The sequence below is a fragment of the Zootermopsis nevadensis genome, unplaced genomic scaffold (assembly GCF_977971745.1).
Source record: "Zootermopsis nevadensis isolate Lab colony 2312 unplaced genomic scaffold, Znev_1.0 Znev_ptg000013l, whole genome shotgun sequence".
Lineage (NCBI taxonomy): Eukaryota > Metazoa > Arthropoda > Insecta > Blattodea > Termopsidae > Zootermopsis > Zootermopsis nevadensis.
The window spans coordinates 2885387-2901717 of record NW_028259145.1 but is presented as its reverse complement, the minus strand read 5'-3'; the positions used below and the strand labels follow the sequence as shown (position 1 = coordinate 2901717).

General features: G+C 41.2%; 1 protein-coding gene and 1 long non-coding RNA gene across 2 annotated transcripts in view; both read left to right on the top strand.

Moving 5' to 3' along the window:
- Nucleotides 1-9539, top strand: part of LOC147873838 (uncharacterized) — a 121170-nt gene extending 111631 nt beyond the window's left edge. The window contains exon 3 of the long non-coding RNA XR_015535039.1: nt 9154-9539. This is a non-coding gene — a long non-coding RNA (uncharacterized LOC147873838). The remainder of the gene's footprint in view (nt 1-9153) is intronic.
- Nucleotides 9540-9971: 432 nt separating this feature from the next.
- Nucleotides 9972-15958, top strand: LOC110826512 (uncharacterized). Its single transcript, XM_022057213.2, has 5 exons — nt 9972-10329; nt 10606-10792; nt 11455-11681; nt 12920-13119; nt 15279-15958. Exons 1-5 carry the CDS (start codon nt 10162-10164, stop codon nt 15568-15570), a joined length of 1074 nt encoding a protein of 357 aa, XP_021912905.2. The 5' UTR covers nt 9972-10161; the 3' UTR covers nt 15571-15958.
- Nucleotides 15959-16331: the final 373 nt, after the last annotated feature.

Genomic DNA, 16331 nt, shown 5'->3' with positions numbered 1-16331 from the left:
CTTTATGGTACAGACTAAATGTTTAAATAATATTTAGACAAATTTCGGCTTCGATGGGTTAAATGCTTCACATTGTAGGCCCTCGTTTCGGAAAGTTCTTTAAACTGAGATTTAATTTACTTTTTACGCAACCTGATATTGACCAAACTTGGAAGTTCTCACAGTTATATTTCTAATGTGGGCCCTGTTCATTTTTCTCTCCGGACAAAAAAAAAGTGACCTAATTCACAATTACATGTATTTTGGTGGAATAAAATATGGATAATATAATTCTTCAAAGGAATTGGCAGTATCATGCGGAATGAACGAAGAGATATTGTGTTTTCAGAAGAGAAAACAAGAACGAGAAAGACCTAAGAAGAGATGGAAAGATCCGTTACAGGAGATCCAGTTCTCTTCGTTATAGGTTCAAACCGGTTGTATTGTCCACCGATCCCCGATCTGTGGCTCCTTTTTCGGGGATAAAACAGCCGGGGTCGTGAAGGTGACCACTCACTGTATCGCCGAGGTTAAAACGCGTGGAGCTACACCCCCAATCCTACAGGCATCAAGGACATCTTTGTCTTTATGGTTATCCCTTTGTTCGTCCAGAGGCATTGATGGAAGGTGTAGGCACCGAAGCGACAACTGACTGACCTTCTGAGCATCCCGGTCCTTCTAATCCGCGGGGTTCTTATGATAATCACCTGGTTTCAGGAAGAAATCGAAAATCAGCCAAGGCCTCACCGTCAGAGAACATGTGAGTCTGCTTCTGTTTCATGATAACACATTATGCAGTTTCTTCTACTTACCTTCCTCAATTTAAGGAGGTGTCCCATTAAGTGACAGTATCCTGTTATGTCGCAGGGAGGTTCGGATCCTATAAATGGGAGCAGGGAGCCAATTTTGGCCATCTGTTCCGCAGATTCGATGCCCCGACACCCACATCGAATTCAGGTGTGTTATTCGGTCTGTGTTCGTCAGACAACCTTTATCATCTGAGAACTGACCCATCCGTGACCCTCCGTAATTGCAACAGGCAGCGGACCCCATGGAGGTCACGTGTATAATTGGTTCTTGTCAGTAACCAGGGGTTCATTAACCGAGCCGACACACAATGAGCTGCCGCTGTTAGCCACTGAAGACGAATTCCGCTTTTTTTTTTTTCACAAATTGCATGTTTAATGACGTTGATTAAGATACGGGAACGTTCCATACTTCTGTGTGTCTGTCTCTCGCTTTCAAAGTGCTGTTAGTTGCCTCGAGAAAACAATTGTGTTCAAAATTTGTGTTGTTATGGATAATTTGAACAAATTACGCTGACAGTAGCTACGATCCCGGAGTAGTTCAGTAAGCGTTGGATTTCTATGGCCTGGATGACTGGGGTTTGATTCAGACAGGGGCAAGAATGTTTTTGTTTGTCGCCTCATCCAGACCGGTTGTCAGTCCATCTACTGTCTGCAAAATGGCAAATGGATGATATATAAATATTTCAGAGTATGGAGCTCTGTAATCGACTCCATCTAGTGCCTATATTAAGAATGTATGGAGTTAAACCTTAGTTTTCACACACGTCTTCATGGCGTGGTTTTAATTAAGCGTAGGGAAATTTACTTTTACGTGAGTAGATCTTCAAGAGTCTATAGTTCTTGTCATTTTTTTTTTCATGTTGAGAATTTTAATTTCCATAAGTCCTGAAAGATTTCGACGTGGATTGGATTATCAGAATTTGTACCAGGGGCGAGTTTGTGTTATCACGGTAATGAACATTCGGATTCAAGAAAGACGGAATTTATTTTGAAAGTAAAAGTCGGCATTTGAAGAAGGTTTTCACTGCATTGAATTTAATATAATGAATATCAACTCCACTGGGTAATCGAGGGTTCAACGTGCCCTGTCACTTCTGTGATCGATCTTATATCATAAATCGAAGTGTCGCTGTTCGATTGCATGAAGGAATTAAGTGTGACACTGGATTTCGTACTTTCGCCTTCCGTGGAATGCGTACATTCAATCGCACGTGATCCTTCCAGGTCAACCCCTCCAGCAAAGAGATCCGAGCTCCCTGTACTTGGCATGCGAGGCGATATCATGGGACCAGTCTGTAAAATAGCCAATTCCGTGTAGCAGAGTCCTTATTGAGAAGGTAGTCGTCGCTAAGCCAGTCGAGAAATTCCTCGCCTTTTATGTTTCCATGCTCGTAAGAGCCCCGAAACTGGTTTATATTCTGCCCGATAAATCCAGTCCACATACTTTAACCCTAAGATAAAAACGCATTATTACATTATCCCCATCCACGCCTCAGTCTGCCAAGTGGATTTTCCTTTCAGAATTCTTGGCTCATTTTTTATACTTTCTATGTTTGGCCTCCTTTATTCGATATCATTCATAACATTCGCTGATTATCACCAGTATAAGCCTGTCTAGCCATTTCTGTATGTGTCCTAAAATGTTCTAATTGATGAAAAGAGCGATTCTGAACAGTTTTGCTAAGAAGAAAATATGGAGTTTTTTTCGGGAGGTATCAGATTCGAATCTCGGCTGTGCTACCGCGTATCATAAAGTCTCATATGTTCTTCGCTGCTCTCTCCAGAACGATGCTTGGATAGTAAAATATAGCTTTTCAAATCCTTATATACTCAACAATCTTGATGACATTCCCATCTTATTTGAGTCTATATAATCTCTGTGTTTGAAACATCGTCGCTGAATTACAAGACCCTGATAATAATGAAAAGTGATACTCTTCTTGAAGTGGGAAATATAACTCAAAGACTCCCGAGATTGAGCGCGATCCCCAGTCATTTTTGTTCACTTAAACATATTTTATTTAAATCCAGCTTAATATTTTACCCAGATATTCTGTAATGTCTTCGAAGTGTCAATTTTCTAAAAAAATTTATCGCCAAAATTCTCTATGCATGAATTATACACTTTCCAAACACTTTAATGTTATTTGATTTTGTTATATGTAACGATATGGAAAATATCACAGATGAAAAATGTTTGTAACGTTCCTTGACACGTGATCATATATTGTTGCCTACTATAACCACTTTCATTGTATACAAGGTTATCTGGAAATTCTGTGCAATCTTTTGCGGTGAATTCTACACGGCTAACATCACGTAACTTTTGTATGAAAATGAGTCAGGAAGCACTTCCTTTTCGAGTTACTGCCCTGAAAGAATGTTTGCAACGTTGGTTCACAGGCAAAGAATGTTGAGATTTATTGCAAAATGAGTTGTCCAGTCTACTTGATGATTTACCGCTGGCGGCTAAAGGTCGAGTGTGTTTCATGCGAGAAGGTGTGTCGTCACGTTTTAGAACGTCGCCCGAGGTGTACTGAACACCGTAACCAACGGATAGGTCGAGGAAGACCCATTGCGTAGCCCCCACGTTCACCTGTTTTGAATCCGGTGGATTTCTACGTGTGAGGACACTAGAAGTCCTTATTTATTCAAGGCGATGTAGAAAATTTTCAACAGCAAAGTGTGAACGACTTTCAGTAACACCCGGGATCTGTGAACGTGTTCTACAGTTAGTGATGCAGTGTTTCCAGACGCGAATTCAATGTAATGGACATTTCCTGCATATATTGTAAATTCTACAGCGAATTAGAATTTGATGTAATCCACACGTGTTGTTATTAATGAAGAAGACGATGGGGTATGGAGAAAACTGCATAATGATGGGCTTAAAAATCTGTACTCCTCCCCCAGTATTGTCAGGTGATTAAGTCGAGAAGAATGAGATGGGCTGGGCATGTAGCGCGCGTGGATGGGACAAGAGATGAGCACCGGGTATTGGTTGGTAAGCCTGAGGGGAAGAGACCACTGGGGAGACCTAGACATAGATGGAAGGATAATCTCAAGCAGGATCTATGGGAGATAGGAGTTGAAGGAGACTGGATTTTGTTGGCCCAGGACAGGGTCCGGTGGAGGGCTTTGGTTAATTCGGTGATGAACCTTCGGGTTACGTAAGCCATCTGGTTGGTTGGGTCCACTATTTGGGAAGCCTGAGGGGAAGAGACCTCTGGGGAGACCTAGACGTAGATGGGAGGATAATCTCAAGCGGGATCTATGGGAGATAGGAGTCGAAGGAGACTGGATTTTGTTGGCCAAGGACAGGGTCCGGTGGAGGGCTTTGGTGAGTTCGGTGATGAACCTTCGGGTTACGTAAGCCACCTACTTAGTTAGTTACTAATGAATTGTTATCTTACTAGAATATAAAATATAGTGGTGAAACTTTAAAATAATACAACATGAGCTGATGGCTTTAGATCCACCAGAAACCCACAGCCGGTCCGTGAAGGTCAGGGACTGCCTTCATAGGTTATGCAGTTTATTACATTCCACCGACACAAAATAAATGTCTCCGATGTACCACAACCAGTGAACGCCACGAACTACTCAAGATATTTCACAACCGGTCTGCCATACATCGGGCCGTGCCAGGGAGGAGGGGGGGTTTCCGGGAGGTAATTTCTGGTAAAGAATGCCCATTGCAACATTAATCTTACTTCGAACCGCTTCGGAGTTGTGGCGGGTTCAAGGTTCGAGCAGGAAAATGCAAACGAAATTATTAATCCGATGCATCTGTTGCTATATTTCATGAGATAAATCTTGTAACTGTTTCGTCTTCCCAACGGTTTGAACGCACGGCGTTGCTTGTCTTAAACAAGAGTTTACTGTCTGCCCGCGGAACCAATTCGTGTGTTCTCGTTTGTAAGATCCAGCATCAATAATTCCATTTTCAGGGGTTTTGCTCTGGTCACCTCTTTTATTATTATTATTATTATTATTATTCAGTGTTCTGTCTGACGACAGGTCCATTGCTCTGCCCAAAAACAGCTCTCCAGTTGTCCCTATTCTCGGCTTCTCGCTTTAATTCCTGGAACGTCATCTTCTTTCCTTGTTTAAGGTCGTCGGTTAGCTGTATCAATCTTCTTCCCAGTCCTCTCTTTCCTTCAACCTGGCCTTCGGTGATATCACTCAGTAATCCACTCCTTCTCATAATATGTCCCAGCCAGTTAGCTTTCCTTCGTGTAATCGCCTGCAGAATGTTTCTTTGCTCGTTGACTCTCCTCAATACTTCTTCGTTGGTCACTCGATCCGTCCACCTGATCTTCTCTATTCTTCTCCAACACCACATTTCGAAACTCTCCAGGTATTTCTGTTCCTTCTTCCTGAGTGTCCAAGTCTCTGCTCCATACGTAACACTTCACTAGTCTCTTCTTCATCTCCAAGCCCAACTTGCTAGTGAGAAGTATCCTCTTCTTGACGAAAGCTGCCTTGGCCATGGCTATCCTTGCTTTTACTTCCTTGGTGCATAGGGCGTCCGTCGTGACTATGCTTCCCAAGTACTTGAAATGCTCCACATTCTCCAGCTGTTGGTTTCCAACTACAACGTTCAATGGTTCTGCTCTCGGTGCTATGCTCATTACCTTTGATTTTATTACACCCCATAAAATGGAAACAAATAGGGGTAGTTTGGTCCAGTGATTTTTGCCATCACGGTTTCCGACCACGATGACAAATTAGATCGATTTTTATAACGCTAATTCAAGTAAGCCGAAACTTTACAACAAAAATATGGATGCCATCAAACTCCAGAAAGATGCAGCCACCTTGTCTTCATTAAGGGCGAAGGAAAGAAGATGAAGTTTCAGAAGTTAATTCGTGCGATAATAGCTATCATTTCTTTCTCGCTAAATCCAATTCGAAGTCACCGTATCTCCCCAACGGTTCTAAATACGACCAATATAATATTATCATCTTTTACTCATAATTACGTCCTGAATCAACCCTCGATGTATGAGAAGACCAATTATGAACTACCACTTGCATTCCACCATTTCAAGAAAGTTTCATGCCCTTGTCATCGTCGTTTCAGAGGAGCGGTGCTCACGACTGACTATCACGTCAGTGGAAATGAGTTCCATAACAGAGAAAGTAACTCATCGTCCGACTGACCTGCTGACCGATGGCTGTTGATTGCTCGTTTCTCAGTTCCAGACTTTTGCAGTTATCAACAGATCCTTGGCTCTTACAAAGCAACCAAACTGACCCAGTGATTATATCTTGTCGAGTGACTGTTCACTGACTGATATTTAGCTGTTTAATCGAGTCTTCAGGAGTGACTGACTGACCGTTCTACTTTCGATTTTACATAGTGGTTTTGCTGGGCTCGTTACGACAGGAGACTGCAGAAGTAGGTAGTCAGTAACCCATCTAAATTCTGTACGACGATATCCACTCCAATGTTTGACCGTGCGTTCAACAGAAATACTATTTTGGACAACAACGTCTTCGCAGAGCCGAGATACATGACGTACACCAGCGTTGATAAACGTGGGGCCATAGACCCACGACATCGTTTGTTAATTTGTTACCAGTTACTAAAATCTCGTTTAGACTCCGAAGGATTTGAAAATAAATTGTAATTCGTATCTCGTCTGTCGCTTTACGTACAAGTGACAAACTTCTGCTGGTTTTGAAACCCTGTTGCAAAACGTACATTTTCGAGATAAAACCTGTCCTAGATATAAATTTAAAATGAAGCCCAACTTCGTAGTGATTTGTGCGTACTTGAATAAAATTTATATTTACGAGGTGCGATCGGAAAGTTTCAAGACTGTGTCAATAGAGGGCGAACCGGATGTAGTACGAGCTTCTTCCGCTAGGGGGTGCGGCCTACATTCATAGTGAATCAGTGTGCCAGCCGGCATCATCGAATTAGCATTTGTTTCTTAGTTATGGGCGGTTTGGTAGTGCATTACACCGACCCTCCTGCGATTTCGGAATGGCGTGTGCATCAAATTTTGCCAAAGACTCGCCAAAACGGCTACGGAAACCTATGAAATGCTAAAGCTCCGTGTGACTTCTTCCTCTTCCCAAAGATGAAAATTCAGCTAAAGGGAAGGAGATTTGAGACGATAGAAGAGATTCAGGCAGAATCGCAGATGGTGCTTGACAGGCTGACAAAGAAAGATTTCCAGGGATGCTTCCAGGCTTGGCAGCGGCGCTGGGATCGTTGTGTTCACTCCCAGGGGAACTACTTCGAGGGTGATGGATGAATTTAATACCTGAGATAAGTGTACGGGTTTTTATAGGCGCAGCCTAGAAACTTTCCGATCGCACCTCGTAGACAAAGGAGAATTGGAAATTAATTCTTAGAGACATTCTGAACATTCTAATTCGGAGACGGGAAGTTTATTGCAGCCATAGATGAAGTCCGAAATCCTTTTTAACGTTGCCTTGCCGTCTGTGTCTTCGTCTTCCAAGGTGGCTTTTTGCAAAATGTTTCTTAGCAAACATGTTTCAGTTCTGATTTTGTCGATGTACGCTATATATCCTGTCGCTGTCAACTTGATAGGTTTAATCAAAGTACAAACGATGACCTGCCTCACTGGTTGAACTATCTTCCTCAGTATCTCTGTTAGTTTACCATAGGCACAAATATTGTCTTTAGAAGTTTGTTTTAAATAACGTTAACCTTGGTTTTTCAGTAAGCGTTAAGGACTAAATTTTAGAATCACACAAAACAGAAGTTTTTGATTGTAATTTCATGCGTTTAATGTTTTTTTATATTTAAAAACAGTGACTGATATTCTGAACCAGCGTTTATTTATTAAATTTATTTCGCTGTGAATGAAGTCTCTTACAATTCTCCGTAACTGTGTGTGGACTGGATTCATCTGGGTGTGGATCAGGTACTTTCTGTGGTGTGTACGAACAGAATCATTAACCCTCGGTAATCGTAATAAGTGGCCGCGGTGGTCTAGCGGTTAGAACGCTGGCCTTGTAATCCTGGGGTCTCGGGTTCGAATTTACAACTTGTGATGGGCAAGGCCGTGGTCTAGGCAACACGGAGTTTTCCTCCGTGGCATCCCAACAATTACTCCATTCACACACAGAAGAAGGCAATGGCAAACCACTTCTGGATCATCTGCCAAGAACGTATATGAACAGATCCCAGTCCGAGAAAAGGATGGAAGGATCCTGTTCATATGGACCTGTCGTCAGACAGAACACTAAATAATAATAAGATGAGGTGGTCTAGCGGTTAGAAGGCTGGCCTTGTAATCCTGGGGTCTCGGGTTCGATTCCCGGCGGTGCCAGAATTTATAACTTGTGTTGGGCAAGGCCGTGGTCTAGGCAACACGGAGTCTTCCCCCGTGGCATCCCAACAATTACTCCATTCACACACAGAAGAAGGCAATGGCAAACCACTTCTGGATCATCTGCCAAGAACGTATATGAACAGGTCCCAGTCCGAGAAAAGGATGGAAGGATCCTGTTCATATGGACTTGTCGTCAGACAGAACACTAAATAATAATAAGATGAGGTGGTCTAGCGGTTAGAAGGCTGGCCTTGTAATCCTGGGGTCTCGGGTTCGATTCCCGGCGGTGCCAGAATTTATAACTTGTGTTGGGCAAGGCCGTGGTCTAGGCAACACGGAGTCTTCCTCCGTGGCATCCCAACAATTACTCCATTCACACACAGAAGAAGGCAATGGCAAACCACTTCTGGATCATCTGCCAAGAACGTATATGAACAGGTCCCAGTCCGAGAAAAGGATGGAAGGATCCTGTTCATATGGACCTGTCGTCACACAGAACACTAAAATAATAATAATAATAAATCGTAATAAGATGGAATTTTTGTTTTTATATGTTTGCTGGATTTTTAAGAAAGATCATGTACCATTGAGATAGTCGTCTCCAGAATTTTGTTAGAGTACTGGTGAATTTTTATTTCCGTTTCAGAAACTCGGTCTCCATTTGGTAGTATCGAGTACCATTTTGTAGATACTTAAGTAATGGACAACGTCTCTTGTATTTCTTCACCGTGTTTAATTTTCACATTTCGTCATGATTTCACAACAGTTGTGTGTCTTGGCGTGGCTAAAAGTGTATTCTAGGCTAAGATAAGTTAATGACCATTCGTCCTGACATTTTGTTGAGTTAATACCGTGTTTCTTTGGATTCCAAACACGTGTATGAACCCACTTTAAGTTGTTGTTTTGAGACAACAGCAAACAGAACCATGAGTTAAATGTGTGGTTTAAGAAATGTTATGTACTTCCGTGTCTACATTGGCAATCGACTTGTGTATGTTTAACCATGGTTTAATTATCTTATCGCTAAAATTGTCTTGTGTCCGTTTTAGTTATGGAGTGACTTGGGATATTAGAGAATGACAATGACAGAAATCATTCGGCTCGACCGACGTTTTTGTGTGAAAGCGACATGGCGATATCAGATCGGAGTTATAAGAAAATGCAAGAGAAAAAGATACCTCTGTAGTCATCTAAGAATATGTAAGAGGATAATATTAAATGGTAATATGAGGAATTATGATTAGAATGTGAAGGTTCTATGCAGCTGGCTCAGGATAAGGTCCAGTGTCTTGATTTTGTTAATAAGGCTTGAATTTTCATTCAATGTTGATTTACATTTGCAAATATCAATTTTTTTGTAATTTGGGTTCATTGCTGAGAGTTCGCTCACACTGGCTGAGTGCTGAATGCGGAGAATTGGCGTGTTGTTTCAATATTCACCAAACACGTGTTAAAATTATGCTAGCGTTTTATTGTTTAAACAGTTCTGCGAGGTCCTACTATTACAAAATGTTGCGAGTATTATTTCAAAAACGAAGTAGACTATTACATTTTTGCTCAACAAGTACTGCTCCAACAATTTATGTTAAAAATATGTTTTTTACGTTTTCTGTTTTATTATGTGTGAGTCTGCTCCATCTCATTCTTAATTTAGCGGTCAGATGACGCAGACTCCGTCTCTCCGGCCAATATGAAGGGAGTGCAGCGTATGGTGTTACCGACTGAGCTCTTGGCAGTGACTGATACCGTGGTTTAATACTAAAGTCTACCGCCAGATGGTGGTAGTCGTTTCACTACCATGCGACACGTGTGTTGCCAACTTTTAACGTTGAGTTATCGAGGTATATATTGGTTTTGTAAGTGTTTTGTTTAGTTTCTGACGTATTGTCTGTCATCTGTTTACATTCGATTTTTGTTCGTGGTCATTGTATCGTAGTTAACCTGCCATCCATTTATAGCAATTTACCTTTAGTAATATTCATGTCTCGAGTTTTGTATGTGGAAAACACACAAGTAAAGTTCTGGGAAAAGTTTTTGGAAAGTAATTGAAGTTGAAGATGTCGGAAGACGAATATAAGTTGTACGAAGCTGGTGAACATTGTTGGGGCATGTTTGTAATTTCTGATAATGTACTTGAAAAACTGTCGGAATTAAATTGCAATGAACATAAGGACGATTCAGATCCTCTACGACAGTTTTTTGAACACCAAATCGATGAAACTGTGGTAAGGCTTTATCGTACTGACGGTGAACATTTACACTGTAAGAGTTAGGTTAGCAGTAGAAAGTAGACAAGTCAGAAGTGCTAATATTTTGGGTAAAGGAGTGTAATGTGGAGTGAATCATTTAATTCACTCAAAGTGGGCAAAGTTTTGTAGGGATTACTGCCCCTTCCCACTTCCAAAGTTTCTACCAGAAACTTCATTCTGAATGTCAGTAATGGCAACATCAAAGTCTACGACAGATCCAGTACACTAATTGTGCTCCTGTTTTATGTTCAGCCATCTATTCAGAATGCAAGATGTACTGTGCAGCCAGTGAAAAGCATCGATACCGATGAGAATGTTTCTTTTGCCATGATGGAAACTGATACTATTTGTATTGATGGAGACGAAAACAAAAGTATAGAAGGAACTGTAAACTTAAACACAGTTGAACAAAAAGACATACCTGATGATCAAGACACAGGTAAAGATATCATTAATAGTTGGTGAGTGAATTGTTGGACTGTTAGTTTATAACCAAAAGGGGCTGTAGTGTGTAAATATTCTGGATACATCTGATTGTAATTGTTCTCAAAACGTTGACAGAAGATGTGGTTTATTCACCTTTCAGCCACCTGACATGGCTTGTAGCCCGAGAGTCTTTCATCAACTTCAGTTGCTGCAAAAGCTTCACTTATACAAAACAGGACTTGTTTGTGACATTCAATGGAAAACACTTAAAATTATTTGATTCATGGAGGTTTCCAAAGTAACTGATATATTACTGTTGAGTGATCTTTAAAGGTTCATTAAATAGTTTCACATTTTCTATACAAGGTGAAATTGACTTCAAAATTAAATTAAATAGGCAGTTAGTAAAAAGTAAAATATACCACCCCAAAAACAAATTTCTTGATCAAGGTTTTAATCTACGGCTACATGACTGGCCATCCAGCTAATGAAATGCAAATTTCATAAGCAGAAAAATCAGGCTAAAAGTGATTGCTTTTACCTCATTCTTAAAATCCTTATTTTGAATGAGATCTATTTTGAATTTTCCATCGTGCACTTGTGTTAACAGGTTACAGCTTTATAAAGTTAGTATCATGCGTGTGACTTGATGATTGAAGTTCTTTTATGTTGAAGGTGGAAACAGCGTGCAATATGAGGTGCCAGACTTGACGTGTCTTTTGGACGAGCAGGCGGCTACAGTTGATCAGTTGAGCAGTGCCTCAGAGCACCAGCTGGTCTCCGTTCTGCCCGTGTTGTCAGACGCAGGCCTCGTTCATATCTGCGCGCTTATGTGCTCGGTGTCAGCAAGCGAGCAGAGCAAACTTGGATCGCTCGTGTGCCGACTACTGCTCTTGCCCAGGGTAGGTACCGGCCTCAATCGATCTCTGAATACACGGCTGAACTGGGAAGGTGCGGTACACACTAGACTACGCAGAGTTTCCACGTGCTTTTGTTCTAAGCCGGCATTCTGAATGCTCCTGGCTGTTACGAATAGCATCGATCAAGGTGTTAACGTCTTATTCACAAACAGCTGGGGGACAGTACGTCCTAACTTATATAGTTCATGTCATTGCTGTCTTTAAAAACCATGAACTTAAGCTGTAAGGACTAATTTTGGTTGTTCTGTCTGTTTTCTTGTTTTATTCGTACCGTTATCATAAACCGGTTGTTCAGACGATTGCATAATTCAAAACATGGGGCATTGACTTCATGTTTATATATTACAAATTATTTAGTATGTGCAATGCTTGTTGCGGTTTATCTAACATATTGGTTTTAGAAAAGAGTATTCATAAAATAATTTTTTTACCTCAATTAGACTGCCTAATTACCTGACCGTCAATCTACTTCGATACTGGGAACAACCCGTTCTTCAAGTGCCTGAGCAGTGTGGGTCCCAACATTTCGTTAACTCGATCTATAGACATTTTGGTAGGACTCCTTGGATGAGGGATCGGCCCTTCGCAAGGCCTCTACCTGTACACAGGACAGCACAACACAGAAATATGCGGACAAACATCCATGGCTTGAGTGGGATTCGAACCCACGGTCCCAGCGACCAAGCGGCACAAGGCCCACGCCTCAGACTGCGGACCCCATTCCATCAATCTACATGCGTCAAAACTTCGTCTTATCGTATATGCTTGATTGTCTACTTGGTGAATGAAAATTGAAGTTTACTGGTTAGTGTTTCTGCTTCAAATTCAGGAGAGCTGAAGTTCAGTTATTCAGCTATCTTGACTGAGCTGTTACGGTTTTTCCCAGTTCCCACAAACAAAGCCAAATGCTGCAATACCACGTTAAATACAGCACTGTTACGTCCATCCACATTGTTTTTCGATCCGTCGTCATAAATTTCTACCTGTTTGATGCTGTATAACCTATGCAGTTGATATGGCTAATATTGGGGCGCATTGACTTATAAAAATTAACACTATTTAGAACTGGGTTAGTGAGAAATATTCTTTGTCGGTTTTGAAATTTCTGAACCTTTTACCTACGGCTTATTAGTTTAGTGGATTTTGTTAAGGCTGTTGTGCAATCTCCATTTTATTCGGGTCACAGAGGCATTATTTTGTTGTGTTATATTGCCACGCAGCTTCAAGGAAAGGGTCACGAACCCTGCAGTCGTGCAGTTGTAAATGCATTAGTCAAGTTCACCAAGAGTCTACCGCATCTCAGCTGTGCAGAAGTTCTGCTTCCCCTGATGCTTACGTCAGACGCCGTTGATGAAAAGGACACCACGCTTCAGATTATCTCAGAAGGTCTTGGCCCTCAACATAAGGAAAACCTGCTAAGGTAGTAAAACATTTTTGTGTTCGCAGTTTTGATATATTTACGCCGAGATAGTCTAAGGCTTGCGTACCAGCACGAGTTGGTTACTTAATAACCGCGCATACTGTACAGCAGCGTTTCTCAACCTATGGTACGCGAACTAAGTAAGAAAATTAAAAGATAATATTAACATAAATAAGTTTTTCCCTGAACGTGTTTGGTTAGTGGTATATATTTAATGTGTTAAATTATAATTAGTGGTATGCCAGCGTAAAAGTTTGAGAACCTCTGCTATAGAGCATATTCTTGAAACTATAAATAACGTAATGCTGATTTCATGTAAATTTCCTGTGTTCTTCTGGCAGTAAAGTTGAACCTTAATACAGCGCCGTTGTTTGGGTACAGGTTCATTATCTGTCTTATAAAGTACACACATTACAAGCGAAATTTACAGTTATCTAGTTTTGGAATCTCTGCATGCTGTGTTTTGTATTTCCACCACTCGAGGGCACCTGCGTCAGCCGTCTGCTTCTGGACTGGGCATTCGCACGCTTCCTTTCTTTCCGTCTTACCCTTTACATTTTTTCAGGTTGTCAGGTGGCTGTAATCTCACTCCAGAACTTTGCCCTGTTAGTTTCCAAAATTGTGTCTGGCCTGGTTGGAACGTCAATGGTCAAAATCCATGACTGAACAGCCAGTAACCATTTTTCTTAGCAAAATAGAAATATATCATCAAAACAACCTTTAACTTTTCATACCAAAATAATAACATGTTTTACCAAATTAATGTAGCAGAATGAGTTATGCAGCTGCATGAAGAATATTGTACAAACCATGAATCATTTCTGTGGTATCATGCAAAGTTTTATACCTATTAAACACAGAACACATCAGAGAACTCCAGCGAAAACATTATTCAATAACGTAACTATATGACCCTTATGGTACCGTATAAGAGTTAATATGGCCATATTAAAACATAATTAAACTGCAAATATGCAGAGCATACATTGCAAACAAAATAAGACTTCAGTAAACCGAGGCAGGCGGGGATAACACACTACCGATGTTTACACGGTCCGCTCATTTTTACCAACAGCAGGTTTCAGTTGTGATGATATCGCCTGAAGTGGGATAGACCGGCCTCACCATAACTGGTATGAGAAAAGATTGTGACCAGAAAGGGCAACACCGTCGTGGTCACAGCTTTACCGCAGTTTTGTTTTGAGCATCGCTGACGGGGGTAGTTCCTGCATAACACTGTCTTTAAATTTTTGTTCATCATTGTAGTTCTGGTCCATATGTTGGGGACTCTGAAAAAAATTCTAATGGACATTGTGCTGCAGCCACGTGTTTATTCTGGGCCGGAAAGGAACTTTGTTGGGAGCAGTTCATTATTGATTTACAACTGTGTTAGTTAACGAATGCTCAATTAAAGATAAGTGTGGCAGGTTTTCTAAAAGGATGGTGGGGGGCACAGGGACAGATGGTTGGTGGAAACAGATTTATCAAAAAACTACTTAGCCAAAAAATTTTCTCATATTGACCATGGCCACCACATGACCCATAAAACCACCACTCCTACATCAGCCCACTACCAACTACAGTGCCACCACACAAGCTGTCGCTATCACCGTTCCCAATGCCATCATTACAAATACAACTGTCAATGCCAGTACCAATAGTACAGCCACCCCAAAGGCTGCCATCATGATTACTCAGTTATCATCGTTTTGATCATAACCACAGCCCCAACGTCTCGACCACCAATTTCAAGTCCACTGCCGATATCACGATCGCCATCAGCACCCATTTTCACTAAGAACTTCTATAGAAGACCACTGCTACCATCGCCAGTGCTACGTCCACCACAGTCGCCATCAACATCTCCTCCGTTGCCTCCAGTATAGTCCGTCCCAAAAATAGAGTTAATATGATGTTTAATTTAGAGTTCAACAAAATCTTGAGCTAGCAATGGTAATTTAAAAAAGTGACACTGGCTTTCAAAGAATCAAATAAGACCAGATGCAATCATTATTATTTTTAACACAATTTTTGAAATCGTAACTTCGTAATTAAATATTTCTACTCTTTACAGTATCTGTAACAGTAATTGATCAGCACATAGGCATTTGATGCAATTAAAGATTAAGCATCTTAATTGAAACCGTGTAATGTTGCAGAAGTTTTCTGCAGTGTAAGCCTGAGAAACTGGATGAGTGGAAGATACCTCTTCTGCAAGAACTGTTACTCTCGCCCTGCGACGATACTGCCAGACAGCATCTAGTTCAGCTATTGGCAGATTCAGCGAGTGACTTCTCTTGCAACACTCGCTTTGCGAAACTGCTGATTAGCGTCATACAGCAACTCGGTCCCGGAGCTCCCGCTGATGTCCGACAGCAGTTGGCCGAGCTGGTCGGTTGTAACAAATCTGTCTTGAAGAGAGCTGCTGAGAAAGCACTTCATGCATTTTAGCTCTAGTGGGAAGGAAAGATTGCCTTCATCTTGCCCTTAAGTTCAAGACCAGATCGGCTGTTGCGCCGGAAGCTTGTGAGTCTCCGCCATCATTGAAAGTGACCGTCGAAGTTATGGGAGAGCCTGTAATGCCCTCTTTCCTCCATTGGCTTCAATCTATATTATGAGGCTGGCAGAGATTTTAAGGATTATAAATCTTTTATTATTGCAGAGCGAGTCCTACGTAACTCGGGACCCACCGCTTATTACGCGACAGCCGCGTTCTGCGTTGTGACTAGTTCACTCACTTCTGCTGTCGTGGTGGGATTCACATTAAGTGGGACGTACTGTACAATGTAATTATTCTTTTGTTTTCATATTTTCACTAATATATATTTTTGACTTTAAATTTGCCACACTGAATTGTTTTGTGATACACCATAATGTTGATTTTTTTTAAAATCTTTCAATATTAGCTGCGTAAATGAAGATCATTCCAGTCGTGTTCGATATACGGAGCATGATCGACTATCTGCTTTGACCCATTGACGAACAGATTTTGATAAACTTAACAAAATGTTTGTTTTCTAGCATCACACCGTTATGAAATAGCGGTATTGGGATTTGTGGTACAACTGCACACGTTCATAGACTTCGCTGAGTCGTCAGCTTCGCATTTATTTTATTTTTAACCCTGAGGAAAGAGCCCACGGTGGTAAATGAAGAGAAGGGTGCTAGGCCCCAGAGTTGGTTGGGTACATTGGCCAACCACGACACTGACC